The sequence below is a fragment of the Heloderma suspectum genome, chromosome 1, assembly GCF_057233095.1.
Source record: "Heloderma suspectum isolate Gila_16-S chromosome 1, 16-S_ref, whole genome shotgun sequence".
NCBI classification, from domain to species: domain Eukaryota; kingdom Metazoa; phylum Chordata; class Lepidosauria; order Squamata; family Helodermatidae; genus Heloderma; species Heloderma suspectum.
The window spans coordinates 103,268,830-103,288,376 of NC_139458.1; the positions used below are offsets into that span (position 1 = coordinate 103,268,830).

The 19,547-nt window shown below is 44.5% G+C and overlaps 1 protein-coding gene across 1 annotated transcript in view; it reads left to right on the plus strand.

Annotated features, from left to right (window-relative positions):
- Positions 1–19,547, plus strand: part of ANO3 (anoctamin 3) — a 405,787-nt gene that overhangs the window by 269,883 nt on the left and 116,357 nt on the right. Inside the window, exons 5-6 of the mRNA XM_084852445.1 lie at positions 17,287–17,445; positions 18,267–18,367. Coding sequence (XP_084708571.1) covers positions 17,287–17,445; positions 18,267–18,367 — 260 coding nt within the window. The remainder of the gene's footprint in view (positions 1–17,286; positions 17,446–18,266; positions 18,368–19,547) is intronic.

Consider the following 19,547-nt stretch of genomic DNA (forward strand, 5'->3'; position numbering starts at 1 on the left):
GCAAACGGCGGTGGCTACGGCAGCCGCCATTTGCATCCCTGCTAGCCAGCGGCCGGATGTCCGGCTGCTGGCGGAGCTGGCCGGCGGCTCCGCAGAATCACTGCGGAGCACAGCCGGCCGGCAAGGATTCCGGGGGGAGGGACGGAACGCCTCCCCCCCACCATCAACATAATCCGCGGAATGGTAAGTCACTTTTGTACATCCCTACCATTATCAGAACTATTGGTGCCCATTGGTGTCATGTGTACCAATAGTTATGATAACGATATGATAACAGTGTAACTGCTATGTGTAGATTCAGCCTTCAGTTTAAACATGCATAGGACTGCATCCCAAGTGTTTATATTGGGTTCAGGATTTTTATGTAAATTATGTATTTTGGCTTAAATGTTCTTGAGTTCTCAACAGATACAAATAATTCAAAATAAAGTGTTGATTTCTAAAAGGAGGAGGGAATTTCTAAACTTGAACTTTTTGAGATCTGAAATACTAAACACTGGGATTTTAATTTTAATAGTATATGAAAAGTTGACAAGAGGAGTTTGCATGATGAGTGAGTTTGTTCATCTGTCACTTACCTCTTAGGCTGAGTAACTTTTCTCCTTTAGTCTCTTGAGGCAGCTTCCACTTGTACATTCTTACATTACTCATTTCATGAGATGTACAAATTAACAGTTGTACTCTGCCTTGAATGCTTTCAACACCCACTGAACTAAGTGAGAACTGAGTCGTCACATCAGATAAGTGACTTTGGTGCTCTTTGTTCAGCATTATATAATTGGAAGAAGAACAGGTTTAAGAACAGCCTATGATCTGAGAGGTAAACCATGGGGAGTAAGGTATTTTGATTGAAAACCAATAACCAGCTAATGCAATCTGAAAAAACAGCCACAAATAATGTTAATGGCTTGGAAAAAAATACTGTGAAGTGGAATGCAGAACCCAAAGTGAAATGGCATGCCTTGATGGATGTCATAAGGTTAACTTCATGTATCCTGCTCATTTATTTTGGATTTTTAATAAATTACTCACTTGAACAAACTAAAAATAAATTATTTTCCCAAGAAATGATGGCAATAAATCATTGCTGAATGGTTTGTCATGCTTTTAAAATCCTGTTGTGTACTTATGCCACTACATGTCAGGAATGTCAGAATTTTGCAGATATTTTATCTGAACCATTACTTGTAGGTAGGGATGGATGAATCTGCCAATCTCCTACATTTGATTTTTTTAAAAAAAAAACTTAAGGTCTTTCCATCTAGAATATGAAGAAATTTGTGGATTTGGGGAAATTCTTATCAAAAAATGAACCAAAACGAAATTCTCACCCAACTGCACCAGCCAAATTCAATGAGTACAAGGACAGGGTCATGTTGAACCTGCCAGCCAGGTAGCTGTTGAAGATGAGCAGCCTGTCAGAAAAAATGAGGTAGCAACCCTAATTCATTCACAGCCAGGCTTTTAAGAGCTAAGCACTCAATGCCCTGGGCCCGGTTGGATGAATCTGTTGGTTTCAGTTTCGAATGTTTAATCTCAAGTGCTCTCTATCCCAGATATGGAGAAAATTACACTTGAAAATTGCACTCTATCCCAAATACGGAGAAAATTGCACTTGCGCTTGCAGCATTTTATCATCCCTGCAGGGAACCAGCAAGAATTAAGCTGATGATGACCAACATAAGGAGCTTGAAGTTGGCAGAGTTCTCATCTAGTTGCTGCTGCAACTTCTGTTCATAGAGTACCACACGCTGTAGAGTGCCTGGTTAGGGATGTCAGAGAATTCCGCCTCGGATCTCAGTGAGGCCAAATGCCAGTGCATTTGGACCCCCGAAATCCATGGCAGAATGAAGACCCCCGCCCCCCCACCCCACCAAAGGCGTGCGAAATGGAGCACTTACCTGCTGCCGTCCGCGCTGACTTGAGAATGGCGGCCGCATCTGTGGCCGCCATTCGCTTCATCATTATAGCTGTGATAGGCTACGGAAATAATTATGTAGCCTATCACGGCTAACACAGGGACACCATTTGCATCCCTGCGGAGGCCGTGATAGGCTACATAAGTATTTACGTAGCCTATCACGGGGGGGGGAACAGCAGACACAAATGGCAGCGGTTACAGCAGCCGCCATTTGCGTTCCCCTTTTCTCACCGTAATAGCCTACGTAAATATTTACGTAGGCTAAAACAGCGAAAAAAAGGGAATGCAAATGGCGGCCGCCATAGCCGCCGCCATTTGCGTCTGCTGTTTGTTTGTGTTTTTTGCTGTGATAGGCTACGTAAGTATTTACATAGCCTATCACGGCAAAATACAGGGACGCAAATGGCGGCGGCTACGGCAGCAGTCATTTGCGTCCCTGCAGGCTGCCCAGAGGCCGGATGTCCTGCTGCGGGCGTCCCCAGCCGGCGGCTCTGCGGAATCTCCATGGAGTGGAGTCGGCCGGAGAGAATTTCAGGGGGAGGAACAGAGCGCCTCCCCCCCACCGCGAATGTCACCCTTTGAAAAGCTATGTGACTTTCGTACATCCCTATGCCTGGTACTCCAAAGGATACCTAATATCTTCTATTTAAATAATAATAAGTGATCTCTGCTCTTTATTTCCTTGGATTTACCTAGTGGAAGGGAAGAGTGTTTTGCTTGCATTCCACAACATGGCCCTAGAATAAGACTCCATTGTTTAGTGACTCCACATGTTTCTTCCCTTTCCTGCAAATCATAGGGTGAGCATATAATAAGCATACCAAGGGGAGCAGGCTTACCTGTTTCAAGGTGGTAAGTTATCCTGGCCTACCTAGAAGTGATAGAGAATGTTATTTCTCTCTCCGTTTTGCGCAGGAACTTTATATCTATTGCTTAAATGATCAGTAGATCAAATTGCTTTAATAATTTATTCAAAAGCATATTAAAGTACATTAGTAGCAAATTACTTTCAGAATGGTTATTAAGAACCCTATTAAAATAAAACCGATCTTGTTGAAGCAAATGACTATGCTAATGGGTTTAAGGTACTGTTCACAAGTTATAAATCTCCATGTAACCATAAAGCCAATACAAGGCTTTTAACCGCACTGTATAAAATAAAGCTTTCATAGCTGCAGGGAAGGATATCAAAATCTATTCAAAAGATCTTTGTGCCTTGTGGTTCTTTAAATATTAGTGCTGATGAGCAAATGATACATTTAGAGTTTGGGCACGCAGGCTTTCTTTCTTTCTTTTCTGAATCAAAATTCCTACATGCACCAGTGGGAATTTTGCCTGTGTTTGGACTGTTGAATCAACTTCAAGCGCCTTTCTATTTCCAGTAATAGGTAATGTGTGAGTGAATATCAAGAATACCACAGTAGAGCCTCAGGGCATAATGACTTAAGATAACAGCGGATTGTTTTGGAGCTCTCACTCTGCAATAAAACCATGCACTCATATTTAAGAAACCTCAGATGGGTTCTTTTTGTGAATCCCACTGGAGTAATTCACATTACAAGGAGGGGTGAGCCAGCAACAGTGTCTTTTCTATGAAGTTATAGTAGTGAGAGGCAATTTGCAGCATTTTGAAGTCTCAGGCATTAGGAAGGATACGGGGAAGCAGCTGGTTGGAAAAAAGCTACCTTGAAGAAGATCTTCCACCTTACCTGGAATGTGTATAATTTAATCGGATGCTTCTTCTGTTTCAAGCATGGATAAAAAGGTAATACGACTGGTATTTCTGTTTAGAGCAAGAGCATTCCTGGAGAAAGAGAAATACAGTATTGAGCTGCTGTTTGTCAGAAGAGCATGATTTTCACAGAATAAGATTTGCATCTCTCTTTAAATAAGTCTGCTCAAATACTCTTTTGTTCTTAAGTAAAACTTAAATGGAATTGCCATTTGCATTAATAAGACTGCAAAAACACAGTTTGGTCCCCCCACCCCAACTGACTTCAAAAGGATTGAAGGATTGCACCTAGGCTAATTTGAGAAATGGCTCGTTACCACAGAGTTGTGTTGGATGATTTACAGGCTTTTTTTTCAGTCCCTTCCCTAAGGTCGTGCAAGGTCAATTAATTATGGGATGATTCATCATTCCTCATTAATAGTTGTGTAGGCACAATACTGGTCAGCAGTTGCCAGCACAAGAGAAACAGTTAACCTTGCAAATGGCCAAGCAAAGCTAAAGCAAAGCTAAATGTTATTTAGTTATTTGCCAAAGCCAAGCAAAGCTAAATGTTATTTAGTTATTTGCCAAAGTCTTCAGAGAAGATAGTACGTGACACACGTACCGACACATATACAAAAACTATGGATCAACTGATGCAAAGTTGACCAAGTACTTTCTCAGCCTGATCCAGTATAAAATCAAGGGAAAGGAGTGTATTCAATCAATTAGGTTTTCAATCATGATACATGGGCTGCCCTTTTAGAGATGTCTGATATATATTGTGAAATAAACTTTATTAGTGAGAACTTAGTATAGACTATATATCTAATCTTAACAGTGTGTGTGTGATAAATGGTGATATAAATGGTGGCAATAAATGGTGAATCCTCACAAGCTCATGATTGATGCTGTCATTGTTTTGCCTCATACAGAATTTTGTGTAGGGATGTCAGAGAATTCCGCCACAGATCTCGGGGAGGCCGCATTCGGCCCCCTGAAATCTGTGGCGGAACAGCCTGCCCCCCGCCCCCCCGCGGATCCCCCCGGGATGAGGCTTACCTGGGGCGGATCTTCCGGGTGGCGGCGGCTCTGGTGGCGGCTCCGGCGGCGGTGCGGCGGCGGCAGCAGCTGGTCTTCCGACCAGCTGCCACCGCCGCCATTTCCCGTGTAAAAAAAAAAAGACGTGATAGGCTACATAAAGATTTACGTAGCCTATCACGGCTAGATTTTTTTAAAAAAGTGATAGGCTACATAAATCTTTACGTAGCCTATCATGGTTGGGGGTGGGTTAAAAAAAAAACGCATTCCTTCTTTTTGGCCGTCTTAATCTACGTAAATATTTACGTAGATTATGACGGCGAAAATCAAAGGAAACATAAATAGCTTAGCGGGCACTATTTGCATCCCTTTTTCATTCACCGTTTTAGCCTACGTAAATCTTTACATAGGCTAAAACAGGGAATCAAAAGGGGACGCAAATGGCACCCGCTACGCTATTTACGTTCCCCTTGATTTTCGCCGTCATAGTCTACGTAAATATTTACGTAGATTAAGATGGTAAAAAGAAGGAACGCAAATGGCGGCGGCCGTAGCCGCCGCCATTTGCATACGCGTTGTTGTTGTTGTTGTTGTTGTTGTTTTTACCCAGAGCCCTCCGCGGCCGGAAATCCTGCTGCGGGTGGCTCTGGCCTGGCCGGGCCTGGCCGGCTGCTCCACAGAGCTGCCGTGGAGCACAGCTGGCCATTCAAGGATTCCGGGGGGAGGAACGTAGCGCCTCTCCCCCAGCCAGGATTCCGGGGGGAGGGACAGAACGCCTCCCCCCCCATCAACATAATCCGTGAAAGGTAAGTCGCTTTCGTACATCCCTAATTTTGTGTCATGTTGGGCTATAGCAGGATCCCGTGCTGGGCAAAGTGAACCAAACAGATGTGTTCCACTTGCCACTTGTACTGCGTAGGACCTCTGCTTTCCCCTGACTATTAGAATTTGCCAGTATAATCTCATATATTTATTCACTCTTTTGGAAACCATTTAAGATAACAGCCGTGTTCACTGACATTTGATGCTTCAAAGATGGTAAAAAAAAAGAGCTGACGACTTGCATATTATTTACTTATTATAGGAATTCACATATTTGACCCTCATCAAACTAGTGCTTGCAAATGTTATACAAAGTGCAATTCTTCTTAATAAACTTTAAAATTATTTTCAGTAACTGGAATATTATTAGAATTTAAAATGCTGGCCTCAGGTTGGCCCCACTGCCCTCAATATTTGTGTAACAGCTAAGGTAATTACAGCACTAAGTTTGATCTCTTTTTTTTTCTCCTGGGGAGAATTGGATGAATTCTGAATATTCTTTAAAGTTTGGACCCATACCCTTTCCAGTTACCTTGGAACAATTTCCATAATGCATTTTTAGGTTTACAATCTATATTAGATTCATTGCTTGGGAAGTGTATGGAATATTGAGATAAAAATGTATTAAGTCTAAGGTGCAAGCTGCTGAGACAAAATGATGTTAATAAGTTTGCTTCTATTTCATGTGTTTGTCATATTCAGAGTTGGTCATATTCAGAGTTCCACTTTCTGAGACCAAGTTCAAAGATAGATAGATAGATAGAGCGACTGTTCACACAACATGCTAACCACAATCAGTGGTTGAGTGTGGGTTGTTGTTGAACCATGGATTAGCATGTTGTCTGAACCCAGGACATTTTCTGAAGGGTGGCTTGTTAACCACACAGAGTGGCTTGTTAACCACCCTGAACAAGCCAACACAAACCATGGGTTCTCAAGGTGGCTTGTTGGAGAAAAATAAGCCACATTGCATGGTTAACAAGCCACCCTGCAGAAAATGTCCTGGGTGCAGACACTTTCAGCAAACAACCCACAGTTCAATAACAACCCACACTCAACCACTGAGTGTGGGTTAGCATGTTGTATGAACAGCCCATCTGTGTGTGTGTGTGTGTGAGAGAGAGAGAGAGAGAGAGTTGAAATAAACAGCATTTTCTTACTCTGGTGACTTTTGGGGGTGGGGGAGATCAGTTAAGGTGATGAGCAAAAGGCTATTTCAGACAGGCTGAACAGTACATCCCTTTATTTCATAACTTTCTTATAGAAAAGCACGGTGGGGGGACAGTTAGAGAAAAGCACTCTTGTTAACTTAAGTGTTGCCCTTTCATCCATTTCACAAAGGAAAAGGAAAGGGAATAAGTGAGGACAACAAATGGCTAAAAAGAGCTTGATGCATCTGCTATGCAGTACCAGGACTGCAGCCTTAACTTCTTTTTCATGTCAGTGAAAACGTTAAGTGTAAGCATGTCTTTCAGTCTCTCCTGAACTCATGGAGGGATTTAAAAGTGCTCAACTTTGTTCCTAGCTATTTTTATTGCTGATCATTCATAGGGGTCAGGTGCACCACATTGCCCAAGGACCTTGATGGTTCCTTATGATAATAGTTCTATTCGGGATACAACTCAAGTAATTGTGGAACCCTGAGAGTTAAACTACATATTACGTTAATTGCATAGTGTGTTGCTGAGCCAGTCTTTTTTTTTACTTGAGAGTAAGTGCCTGCAGCCCAGATTCCGACTGGGACCAGCACACACTGGGAAGGGAGGATTAAACCTTCTCCTCCCACTTGTTTGCTTCCCAACCCTAGCCCAACCCCTGGGGTTAAAAAAAAGAGAAAAAAAAGTCTCCATAGGAGTCAATTGAGGCCTCCACCCCCCCCCTTTTTAAATCCCCACATGGGGTGGGTAATAAATAGGTGGGAGGAGAAGGTTAAAATCCCCTCCCAGTGTACACTGGTTTGATCAGAATTGGGTGGCATGCACTGACTCTAATGTTTTAAAAAAGACCCTAGTCTCAGCTACATGCTATGCAGTGAACGTAACACTTACTTTGACCCTAAGATGGAAAAAAGCAGGAAGCATGAGCCACTGACTACCCTTAGAGTTGGCACCAATCTTTGCTTAGAATGCTTCCTGTAGACTAATAGTGAACTAGAACATAGGATCCCTACATAGAATCATAGAATAGTAGGGTTGGAAGGGGACTGTAAGACCATCGAGTCCAACAACATAGTCAAAACAGGTTCATTCACACAGGAGAAGGAGGTATCAGCAAGCTTGTGGGAACCCCAAGGTTTGCAGAAGTACAATAAAAAAAAATCCAGGAAACAAAATTAAATGGAGAAACCAAAACAACCCAATGGGGTCTGAGCATGCTCAGTGGCCACAAAATGCCAACTGATCAGCGAGAGAGGGCTGGAAAGGAAATCCAGAGGAAGAACAGAGAATGGAATGAAACCCTGAAAAGAAATACTCCACACTGTAACATTTTATTAGTGCTTCCACTTGTATATTTATATTTCTGCCAAGTTCCTGTCCTGCTGTAATCCAAAATCACAGGTCAGGGACTGAGTGTAGCATTTGTAAAATCCTTCATTTTGCCCTATTTCCTCCATGTTCCCTGTTAAATAGCCAAGCTACACTCTCCCTTTGCAGATCAAGGGTGAGATCCTCATCCACTGATAAGTGATAAAACAGAGAGGTGGGATTGTTTATAACTTTATTGGCATCAAGAAAATAGCAAGGTGTTTTGAAAGTGTAATGCCTTATTTACTCGACACTTCAAACTCCTCAGGTGGTATAAAGCCTCAGTGTCGTTCCACTTTCAGTTAATCTGAAATGTATAGATAGGGCATGAAGCAACGAAGAGACACAATGAACCCCTTTCTCCAGTATTAGTCGGCCAGATGCTGTTATTAGCATGAGGATTTATTAGTGGTGTTTATACTGCCTGATGTTCCCTGATGTTCTGCTTTCTGAAGGCCAAATAAATATGCAGCAAAGCTTTATGAGAGTTAAATCAACAGTAGCTATGCTTAATGGGTGCTGAATCAGTGTCCTTGCTTGTCCTAGCTATATTCCCTACTTCTTGTACATGCCTTTCCCTACCAACAGAACTACAGTGTTTTGCTATGATTGATACCCCATACAAAGGGCTCTGAGTATTCCAGAGAACACTGGAGACATGTGAACTCTGGCACTAGGTTCAGAATTTGGTCTGCTCCTTTCCCCATCCTTTGTCTACTTTCTCTTCCACCATTTCATTCAAAGTTAGTTTCTTATCTTCAGTGTTATGAAGCAAAACCAGGCAAGACATGTTGCATGACATCCCAAGAGGATGAGAGATATCTAAGGATGTGCAATGCTGGGAATTCCATTCTGTTTAAGCCCAATGGGATTTCATGGTGTTTCCGTTCTGATAAGTGGCGGTGAACTGTAGCAGAGTTTTTCCCTACTCCAGAAACATTTGCATGTTTTGTGCACATTAAAGAAATAGATGCGGGGGGGGGGGGTCCCGTGATTTGTGCAAATGTTGTTAAAATATTGTTTTGTAGAAATGGGAACGTGTTTTTTAAAAATATTATTTTGCATAAATGGGATCGTGGGTTTTTTAAATGATTTTTTCGGGTCTAAATTTGCACAAATGGGAGATAGATGAGAGAGAGAGAGAGAGAGAGAGAGAGATTGGGGTCTTTCTCAAGTCCACCTCTCTGCTAGGTATTCCCACTGTAGATATCCTTGTCAGTTTCATTCTCTCACACACTAATTCCTTTAGCCCAGCAGAGCCATATTCCCATTGTGAAAGAACTTGTCAATTTCATCCTCCACCTCAGAACTCCCCCACCCTTGGCTCAGGAAGTGTGAAGTCTGTGGTTCCAGGCCTATCTGACTGAACATTCCCAGAAGGTGGGGATTGGCTGTTGGCCTATTGAGCTCCTCTGGGCTCTGTTTTGTCTCCCATGCTTTCTAACATCAACATGAACCTGCTAGGAAAGATCATCCAGACTTTTGGGGCTGGATGCTATCAATATGCTGATGACACCTGTGATGAAATGGTATTTTGTTTTGTTGTTTAATTGTATCTTTGAAAGTCTGTTTGCATGACTGATGCATTCTAACATATCCTTTCTCCTAGGGCTATGGTAAGTAGGTGGGAGGGTGGAGTTAGAATGTTCAGATTTTAAATGGTGTCTCCTGATTGGCTGTTCCTTTTTCAGTTGGGAGAGTGAGGGAATAAGAGGCACTTGGTTTCCTTTCAAGCTTTATTTATTTACTTATTTATTATATTTATATCCTGCCTTTTTTCCTCCTTAAGCTACCCAAGGCGGTGTACACAATTCTCCTCTCCGTTTTATCCCCACAACAACCACCCTGTTAGGTAGGGATGCTGGAGAAATTTGAGACGGATTAAAATCAGCTCAGATTTCTAAGAATCCGACCTGCGGAATCTACTGCGGAGCGTCCCCCTCAAGCTGTGCAGAGTCCGTAGACTTTCTAATGATTTTTTTTTTTACTTTCCTGAAATTTACACATATAAATCCATAGAAAAACATGTACATTTCTGCCGAAGAAATGCTGAATGGAATGGGAGACAATACACTAAATGTTATGTACTGAGGTAAATTATGTAAATACTTACGTAAATACATAAATATTTACGTAAATATTTACGTATTTTTCCGCATGATGAAAAAAATATTCGCATCCATCTGTGGGTGCATGACGGAACGAAAGGCACCTGACAATCCCCGAAACACAGATGGAGTGGATTTTACACAGTCCGTACATTCCTACTGTGAGGTAGGCCAGGTTGAGAGTCTATGACTGGCCCAAAGTCACCCAGTGAGCTTCATGGCAGAGTGGGACTAGAACCCAGATCTCCTGACTCCCAGTCCAACACTCTAGCCGCTACACCACACTGGCTCTCTCTCACACTGGTTTAGATAAAGATGGGCTTTCTGAGGGTGCTGGGCTCTAGCTTTGGGGTGATTAGATTTCCCTGGGAGGTGGAGGGAGATATATTTATTATTTTAAGCCTTATTATTAGAAGGGGTAGAGTAGGTAAGGAATTAATAGGAACTTTAAACAATTATTTTACCACATAAAACTCAAACTGCATTGGAACATCTTATACCTCATAAATAAAGTTTCATTTTTTGTTTGTTCTTTCAAACCATGCCATTCTTTGTCTCGTTTTTTACCAGGAAAAGGGTTAGATGAAACTATGAAAGAAATAAGCTATAGCCTTTGAATTTACACCCACTCTCACACACACACAAACTGAAGGTTCTCTCCTCATGAGGAGGAGAGTGGTGGCAGCATCCTAATAAATGTTTATAAAAAGGTTTTCTAAAAAATAAAAAAGGAGAAAAATGCAACAGTAGTGGTTGCTGAACTTATAGTTGATGAATTCCTTCCACACACACCCACTCTAAGGTATTATCTCAAGGAACAGGTTGAGAGAGGAAAGAGGTACTGAAATTCTGGAGCTAGAATTTGTACTTGGTGTTGTAAAAATATTTATGAAGAGAGGTGATTATATAATGATCACAAGTGGGGGAAGGGTAATACGTCACAACACCCAACTCTATTTCTTCTTTTTAACTAATGCCAAGGACGTTGTGGTAGCTCAGAACCCATTGCCTGGATGCAGTGATGGACTGCATGTGGGCTGCTAACAAGCTGAGGCTCAATCAAGACAAAACAGAGGTAGTGACAGACTAGCAAATATTTGGGTTTATGGTAGGCATGGCGGAGAATTCCGCCACGGATTTCAGTGAGGATTTCAGTGAATTCCACCTGAAATCCGTGGCACAACAGCCTGCCACCCTCCCGCCACCCTGTGGATTCCCCCCGGGACGAAGCTTACCTGGGGCGGATGTTCCGGACGGTGGCGGCTCCATCAGTGGCGGCAGCTAGTCTTTCGACCGGCTGCCACGGCCGCCATTTGCATTCTGGTCTTTGCCATGATAGGCTGAGTAAGTATTTACGTAGCCTATCATGGCAAGCCAAGGGGGAAAAAAAAACGGCGTACATGAATGGCGGCAGCTACAGCGGCAGCCATTTGCATTCCCTATTTTTCGCCGTTTTATCCTACATAAATATTTACGTAGGCAATTACGGTGAAAAAAAACGGAACCGCAAATAGCGTAGTGGGCGCTATTTGCATTCTCTTTTTTTTGCCGTTTTATCTTACGTAAATATTTACGTAGGCTTTTACGGTGAAAAAAAAGAAACGCAAATAGCACCCACTACGCTATTTGCGGTTCCCTTTTTTTCTCCATCACTCGTCACTCCCTGCGTCTGCGTCGAGCGTCTAGCAAGCCCCCCTCCCATACTCTGTCACTGCCCAGGTCACTATCTATCTCAGGAGTGCCAGCAGGAGGAATCTCTGCCAGCTGCTGTGCCTGTGAGAGATGAGCTGGCTCCTCTCCCACGGATTGCTGATCCTCCTCAGAATCAGAACTGCTCTGGGGTTCTATCGGCTCAGTTTCCACCCTGACACACGGTAAGGCAAAGGGACACAAATGGCATAGCGGACGCTATTTGTGTCCCTGCTCTTTACCGTGACAGACTACATAAAGATTTATGTAGTCACGATAAGGCAAAGGGACACAAATGGCCCGGACGGATGGACCCAGATGGACCCGGTGGTGCCAGGTAGGATCTGGCCAGGTTGGACTTCGCAGGGTGGCATGGTGGGGTGGTCCGTTCTGCCACGGACTCCGGGGGGGCTGGCTTCTAAGAACCCAGCCCCCCGAGTCTGTGGCAGAATTCTCCGCCATCCCTAGTCCCAAATGGAAGGACACACGCGCACACATCCAGGCAGACAGTCATCACTGTTCATGGACTAACATCAATAAAGCTGCAGACAAAACCAGGGCAGTCTTCAAAGCTCCAAAGACACAAGCAGACTTCCCCAAACCCGAGTGCTGGGGTGCCACCGCTGCCCCTCTTCCTCACGCCGGCTGTCAAGGGCTGGCGTGGGAAAAAGCACCTCGGCAGGCACCCCCCAGCCTCTCGCCCTGGCCTCCAGCAGGTGGGGAAGAAGATGATAGGTGCCTTCTTCTTCCCTCCACCTCCACCTGCTACAGCGGTGGCAGCAAGGGACAAGGTGGTCATTTTCCGTAAGGCCAGGAAAACTTACAGAAAACGACCAGCCTTTCCCTTGCCACTGCTGCTGTAGCAATGATGGGGGGAGGACGAGAGGTGCTGCCTTCTTCTCCTCTTCTTGCTGAGGTAACTGGTGTACGGGGGGCTGACCCGGCAACTTCTTGCCGGGCTTCGAGCCGCAACAGGATGCTCACGCCATCCCTACACACACACAGGGATAGAGGAAGAGAGGGATGGTGGGCGAAGAATCGGCAGAAACAGCAACAGTTACTGCCCTTCCAATGGGAGTAGGGATGTACGAAAGTTCCGCCACAGATCTCGGGGAGGCTGAATACCAGCGCATTCAGCCCCCCAAAATCGGTGGCGGAACGGCCCCCCACCCCCCCTGGAACAGGACTTACCTTAGGCAGATCTTCCTGGTGGCTCCGGCGGTGGCAGCTCCGGCGGCGGTTCGGCGGTGGTTCAAAAGCGGTTCGGCAGCTGCGGTGGCCAGTCTTCCGACCGGCTGCCGCCGCCGCCGCCATTTCCAGGTAAAAAAAAAAAAGTGATAGGCTACGTAAAGATTTACGTAGCCTATCATGGCTAGATTTAAAAAAAAAAAAACCGTGATAGGCTATGTAAATGTTTACGTAGCCTATCACGGCTGATTTAAAAAAAAACAAAAAAAAAAACGTGCGTACACAAATGGTGGGGCCCATGGGCACCGCCATTTGCGTTCCTTATTTTGGCATGTCTTAGTCTACATAAACATTTACGTAGACTAAGATGGCGAAAATAAGGGGAACGCAAATAGAGTAGATGCTACGCTATTTGCGTTCCCCTTATTTTCGCCGTCTTAGTCTATGTAAACATTTATGTAGACTAAGACAGCGAAAATAAGGGGACCGCAAATAGCATAGCGTCTACGCTATTTGCGTTCCCCTTATTTTCGCCGTCTTAGTCAACGTAAATGTTTACATAGACTAAGACGTGCCAAAATAAGGAACGCAAATGGCGGCGCCCATGGGCACCGCCATTTGCATACGCGCGGGTTTTTTGTTTTTTGTTTTAAATCAGCCGTGATAGGCTATGTAAACATTTACATAGCCTATCACGGCTGACTGCAGGGATGCAAACGGTGGCAGCTACAGCCACCACCATTTGTGTTCCTGCTAGCCAGTGGCCGGATGTCCGGCCGCTGGTGGAGCCAGCCAGCGGCTCCGCAGAATCCCTGCGGAGCGGAGCCAGCCGGCCAGGATTCTGGGGGGGAGGGACGGAGCGCCTCCCCCCCCGGCCAGGATTCTGGGGGGAAGGACGGAACACCTCCCCCCCAGCATCAGCATAATCCGCGAACAGGTAAGTGACTTTCGTACATCCCTAAATGGGAGCTGCCTTCTTTAAAAGCAGGAAAAGAGCACAGAGCTACAGCATGGACCATGCTTGTGCATTCGATGATGTACTAGAATAGAGAAACAGAGTGAGTGTGAATAATCACATTTTAATGCAATTGCATTTAACGCAATAGTCTACCAACTTCATTGCGATAGCGGACACAATGTAGATCGGCCCATGGTGTTTGCTGAGTTCTCTGAAGTGGCTAAAAGACAAAGCTGAAGATAAAATCATCTTTCTTATAAAGGGATTGAGGTATAGGATCATAAGTGGGAAACAGGATGTGAGTTAAGTGACATTCTAAATGTAATACTCTTGCTTTATAGAGGGTATAATGGCTAAGAGACTAAATGTGCAATCCTATACATATTTAGGCACGTTTACAGCCCTCTTGCTGACTGGGGAATGCTGGGAGTTGTAGGACTTCTTTTTGTCTAAACATGCATAGGATTGTGTCCTAAGCTACAAATCAGGAAGCTCCCAGTTTGAATCTCATTCCTGCCAGGAACTCACTAAATGCCCTTAGTCAAGGCACAATCTTTCAGCATCAATTACTTCATCTTCAATATGAGGGATAATGCAATACTGAATTATTAGCTTCAGCTATTGGGCTGTCTAGAAATGTAATAAATAAATACATAATCTTGCCAGGTTGTTGTAAGGATTACAGCCAGATAATGCACGTGAAGTGCTTTGAAAACTTGAAAGTGCTATACAAATGTTAAGTATTACTGTACTACTGAGAAGGTGCTTAAAATCAATAAAGCCATGCTGTTGTTGTTTTTAAAACACGCACACACTTTCAATGTATATTTATGCACAGACAGCCAGGTATAATTCATGTTAGAAATTGTGAGTATTCTTGGTTGGCTTGTTTACGTGCTCCTTTACTGGCACTTTTTGATTATCAGTAATACCACAGGCCCCTCAGAATTCCCTGTTCCCATTAGGGATGTAAGAGAATTCCACCACAGCTCTTGGTGAGGCCGAATGCCAGTGCATTCGGCCCCCTGAAATCCATGGCAGAATGAAGCCCCCCTGCCCCCCCACCCCACGAAAGGCACATGAAACGGGACACCTACCTGCTGCCGTTCACACTGACTTGCGAATGGTGGCCACGGCCGCCATTCGCTTCATCACTATAGCCATGGTAGGCTATGTAAATACTTATGTAGCCTATCACGGCTAAAACAGGGACGCTACTTGCGTCCCTGCGGAAGCCATGATAGGCTGTGTAAGTATTTACGTAGCCTATCATGGCAAAAAAAAGGGAACGCAAGTGGCAGCGGCTACGGCAGTTGCCATTTGCATTCCCTTTTATTTGTGGTCGTGATAGCCTACGGAACTATTTACATAGGCTATTATGGCAAAAGAGAGGGGCACAAATGGTGTAGTGGCCACCATTTACGTTCCGTTTTTTTTTTTTTTTTTGCCATAATAGGCTACGTAAATATTTACATAACCTATCACAGCAAAAAAAAAAAAGGGGGGGACACGCAAATGGCGGCTGCCGTAGCCGCCACCATTTGCGTTCACTGTTTTTGTGTGTTTTTTTGCCGTGATAGGCTACATAAATATTTATGTAGCCTATCACGGCAAAATACAGGGACGCAAATGGTGGCGGCTATGGCTGCCACCATTTGCATCCCTGCAGGCTGCCCAGTGGCCGGATGTCCGGCTGCGGGCAGCTCTGGCCGGCGGCTCCGCGGAATCGCTGTGGAGCAGAGCCGGCCGGAGAGAATTTAAGGGGGGGGACGGAGTGCCTCCCCCCCACTGCGAATGTCACCCTTCGAAAAGGTAAGTGACTTTCATACATCCCTAGTTCCCTCTGAGCTTGCCTGGCTTTTGTGCAGTGTTTTCCCCATTCTAAAAGGTTGTGCCTCTCCTAAGGCTTAATGACTGCCAGTAAGAGCTTTAAGCTACAATAGGCTGGTATTTTTGGTATCTTGGCCACGCCCCTTATGCCTTCAGTCCCGCCCATCCCTGGAATGCAGCCCCTGAGAGCTTCTCCAAAATGGTTTTGTGGCAACACACAGAATCTGGATCTCCCAATCCTAGCCCAAAACTCACTTGCCACTATATTACATTATATGTTTAAGATATGTTTTGAAAACTTGCCCTTCCCTCTTTCACTCACTATCAACTTTTTCTACATGAGGCATTTATTGTGCACTCATCATTCCCTATGCACAGTTGTTTATGGGTTCTTTAGAAGACATTGTGACCCTCCAGTTTTACTTCTGTTTTTGAACAGCACTTTCAGCGCGGGGCTTAGAGCAGAGAAAAATGAGGTATTATTTGTGAAAGCTAAAGAAAATGCTTTTCCCACTTGTGTTATTCTGCTATACCACAGTGCCACCTAGAGGTTATGTAGTGCAAAAGCAAGAAAGGAAATGATGTTTGTGTAGTGCTCAGATCTCAGTCCTGCAATGAAACAAAAGTAGAGACAGTGGATTAACAGCCTTGTGCAGAAAAGCTCTCGGTAGTATTGTGAAAAAAATAAAAAGTGATGCTTCATCCAGAAAAGATGAGATTATTTACCCAACTTTCACTGAATTGTCCAAGCTATCTGATCTTGAGTTGCACACTTATTTTCATTTAGCTTTCTTTATCTCCCAGTACCTTTTTTTCCCCCAATGCCTTTATATAAGGGAGCATGTTGGCCAGGTATCCATGTGTGCTGCTGCTGCCACATACAAGATTAAGCTGCTGCTTCTTTTTAGAGCTAGGTTTGTAATGGCATGTAAAAGGCCTAATCCTATTTATGGGGGTTGTTGCATGTGAATGTGCCCAGATGGCCATCAGCAGGGATCCAGCACATACAGCAGTACCAATGGGCGATTGTTTTCAATCCAAAATCCTACCTACTTATCACTTTATGCAATTAGGTGTGTCTCTGGTGTCACAGCCTGCCCTCTTTCTTAGCACTGAAGCCGGGCCACTTTACTTGAGAATCGTGCCACGCAGCATTGTAGACAGGTTTTGCTTTAAAGTGGGTGGGACCACATCTAATGGTGTCATTCTGCATGGTCACATCTAAAGTTTAACTGCCATATCTGGTAAAACCCTTATCTAATTCCAACCCACCACATCCGTGTGTCCCCAGACTTCAGACACAAATGGTTTAAACTGCTTGAGAAGGGAAGAGGATTACATTTTCTTAGGCCTCCCTTTTGTCATTTATACCATTCCTGAAGCTATAAAATATATTTTGCAGGGGGGAAAAACATGCATTAAAAAAAAACACCTCTCTTCTGGACTGTGATCCTATAATTTAAACATCTTTTATGCATTTTACTTTCTTTCAGAATGATATGAGTGCCCTGGCAACTTCAGGTCTCTTCTTCAAGGATGGCAAAAAACGTATTGATTATATTTTAGTCTATAAGAAGTCCAGTCCACAAATAGAGAAAAGAAACACTTTTGAAAAGAACCTTCGAGCAGAAGGATTAATGTTAGAAAGAGAGGTAAGCTGCATTTTCCGGACTCTAGCAGAGCAGTTCTAAGTTGGCTGGGAAAGTGAAGTGGCAGTTCATCCACAGCTTCCGTAGCCCAGCCAGCTCATGCTGGCCAAGTTGGGAAGTGGTGGGCAGCTTAGCCTGGGTTTTCATCCTGGGCAGATCTCCATTTGAGGGAAATTCTGCCCTTGACACCAAAGCAGGATTAGTTACACCAGCTCTGGGGGACGTGTCTGGGGAACAAAGGAGCTATGGATCCCTGCCCTGGCCCTGAAATCCCCTGGTTGGGGGTCCGCTGCTAGGAGGATATCACCAGCAGTAGTTCTATATCTGTGGAGGCTTCTGCAGGAGTACCAGGTGCAGCTGGGAGGGCCCCTAGCAGAGACCCACTCTGCCCCATCCTAACCCTCCCGCAGACAGCTGTCCAAGGGGTTAAGATCACGCTGCAATTTACTTTAAATAGCAGAATAGCAAAAAGTGGCTTCTGGCTGTGTTTACAATTACCCGGCTGGTTCATATGTTATAGATGACTACATGAATAGACCCCTGAGGACAGGCAGTATTCCTGCCACAGCTGAATCATGTTCTCAAGACAGTGGTGGTCTAATCCTTAAAGATAGGTTAGTTATACTGTCTTAACCTCTTCCTGTCAGGTATATATGTCAGTTGGTATTTAATCATAGCTACAGTGCACGGTAATAATAGTCCTTATGTAAAGATGACATTTCAATAGCCAATAAGGACCAAACATAAATACGAGGTTTGACAGGAAGCTGAGTGCTGCCTGGATTTGGACTGTTAATGAATGCTTATTTGGTTACTTTTTGCAGCCAGCTGTTACAAACAATGATATTATGTTTGTTAAAATTCACTGTCCTTGGGACACATTGTGCAAATATGCTGAAAGAATGAACATCAGGATGCCCTTCAGGTAATTAAAAATATTGTATTTTTGCTTCTATTTATTCTTACTTGTTTCATATGTTTTACCTCAGAAACAATACTTTTGTATGGTTGTGCTTTCATAGTTTTTTTCTGAAAATATGGATGATTCTAGAAATATAAATGGTGCAGTTGCATGATCACGATGTTTTATTAACCCAGAGAAATACAATGAGAAGGTCTACTCTGTATGGGGAACTTTCTCCTTTCATAAATTCTTGTGTTGCATTTCAAATGACCAGTAGTCTGGGAAATTGTTTCTTTCTACCTGATTTAATTTATTTTAGGTGTGACAATAGGGGAAACAGGAAGCCAAACTGCCTGTCACTTCCTATTTCCCATGCTTCAGTTATTTGTGAAAGTTCTACCTACATATACAGCCTGACTTATCGCTGTTCCCCCTTTGGATATGATAGGGTCAGCCCTGGTTAGTACTTGGATGGGAGATAACCTGGGAATCAGGCTTCCTGCATTGAGCAGGGGGTTGGACTAGGGATGGGGGAGAATTTCTCCCCGAAACTTCGGGGGGGCGAGTGCCAACGTGTTCGGCCCCCCGAAGTAGTTTCGGGGAGAAATTCTCCGCACCCCCACCCACCCCCCGCACCCCCCCCCCGGGACGGGACTTAGCTTTCCCAAATGTCCCTCCCAGCGGCGGGTCTCGGCGGCGGGTCCCGGCGGCGGTTCGTCAGGTCTTCGACAGGGGCAGAGGCGGCAACCGGTCTTTCGACCGACTGCTGCTGCCACCATTCCAATAAAAGTAAAAAAAAAAAAAAACACCCCCGTGATAGGCTACGTGACGATTAACGTAGCCTATCACGGCTGACTTTGCAGATCTAGCCGTGATAGGCTACGTTAATCGTCACGAGCCTATCACGGGGGCGTTTTTTTTTTTTACTTTTTATTTCGCAGCCGGGCAAGGCGAGGCGCCTCCTCCCCGGCCTGAATTTCAGCCGGGCGAGGCGGGAAGCCTCCCCCCCGGCCTGAATTTCGGCCAGGCGAGGCGGGAAGCCTCCCCCCCCAGGCCTGAACTTCGGGGGGAGCAGCGAAGTGCCTCCCCCCCACCACGAAGCAAGCTGCGAGACCAGGTAAGTGGCTTTCGTGCACTCCTAGGTTGGACTTAGGGATGGCAGAGAATTCCGCCATGGATTTCAGTGAGGCCGAATGCACTG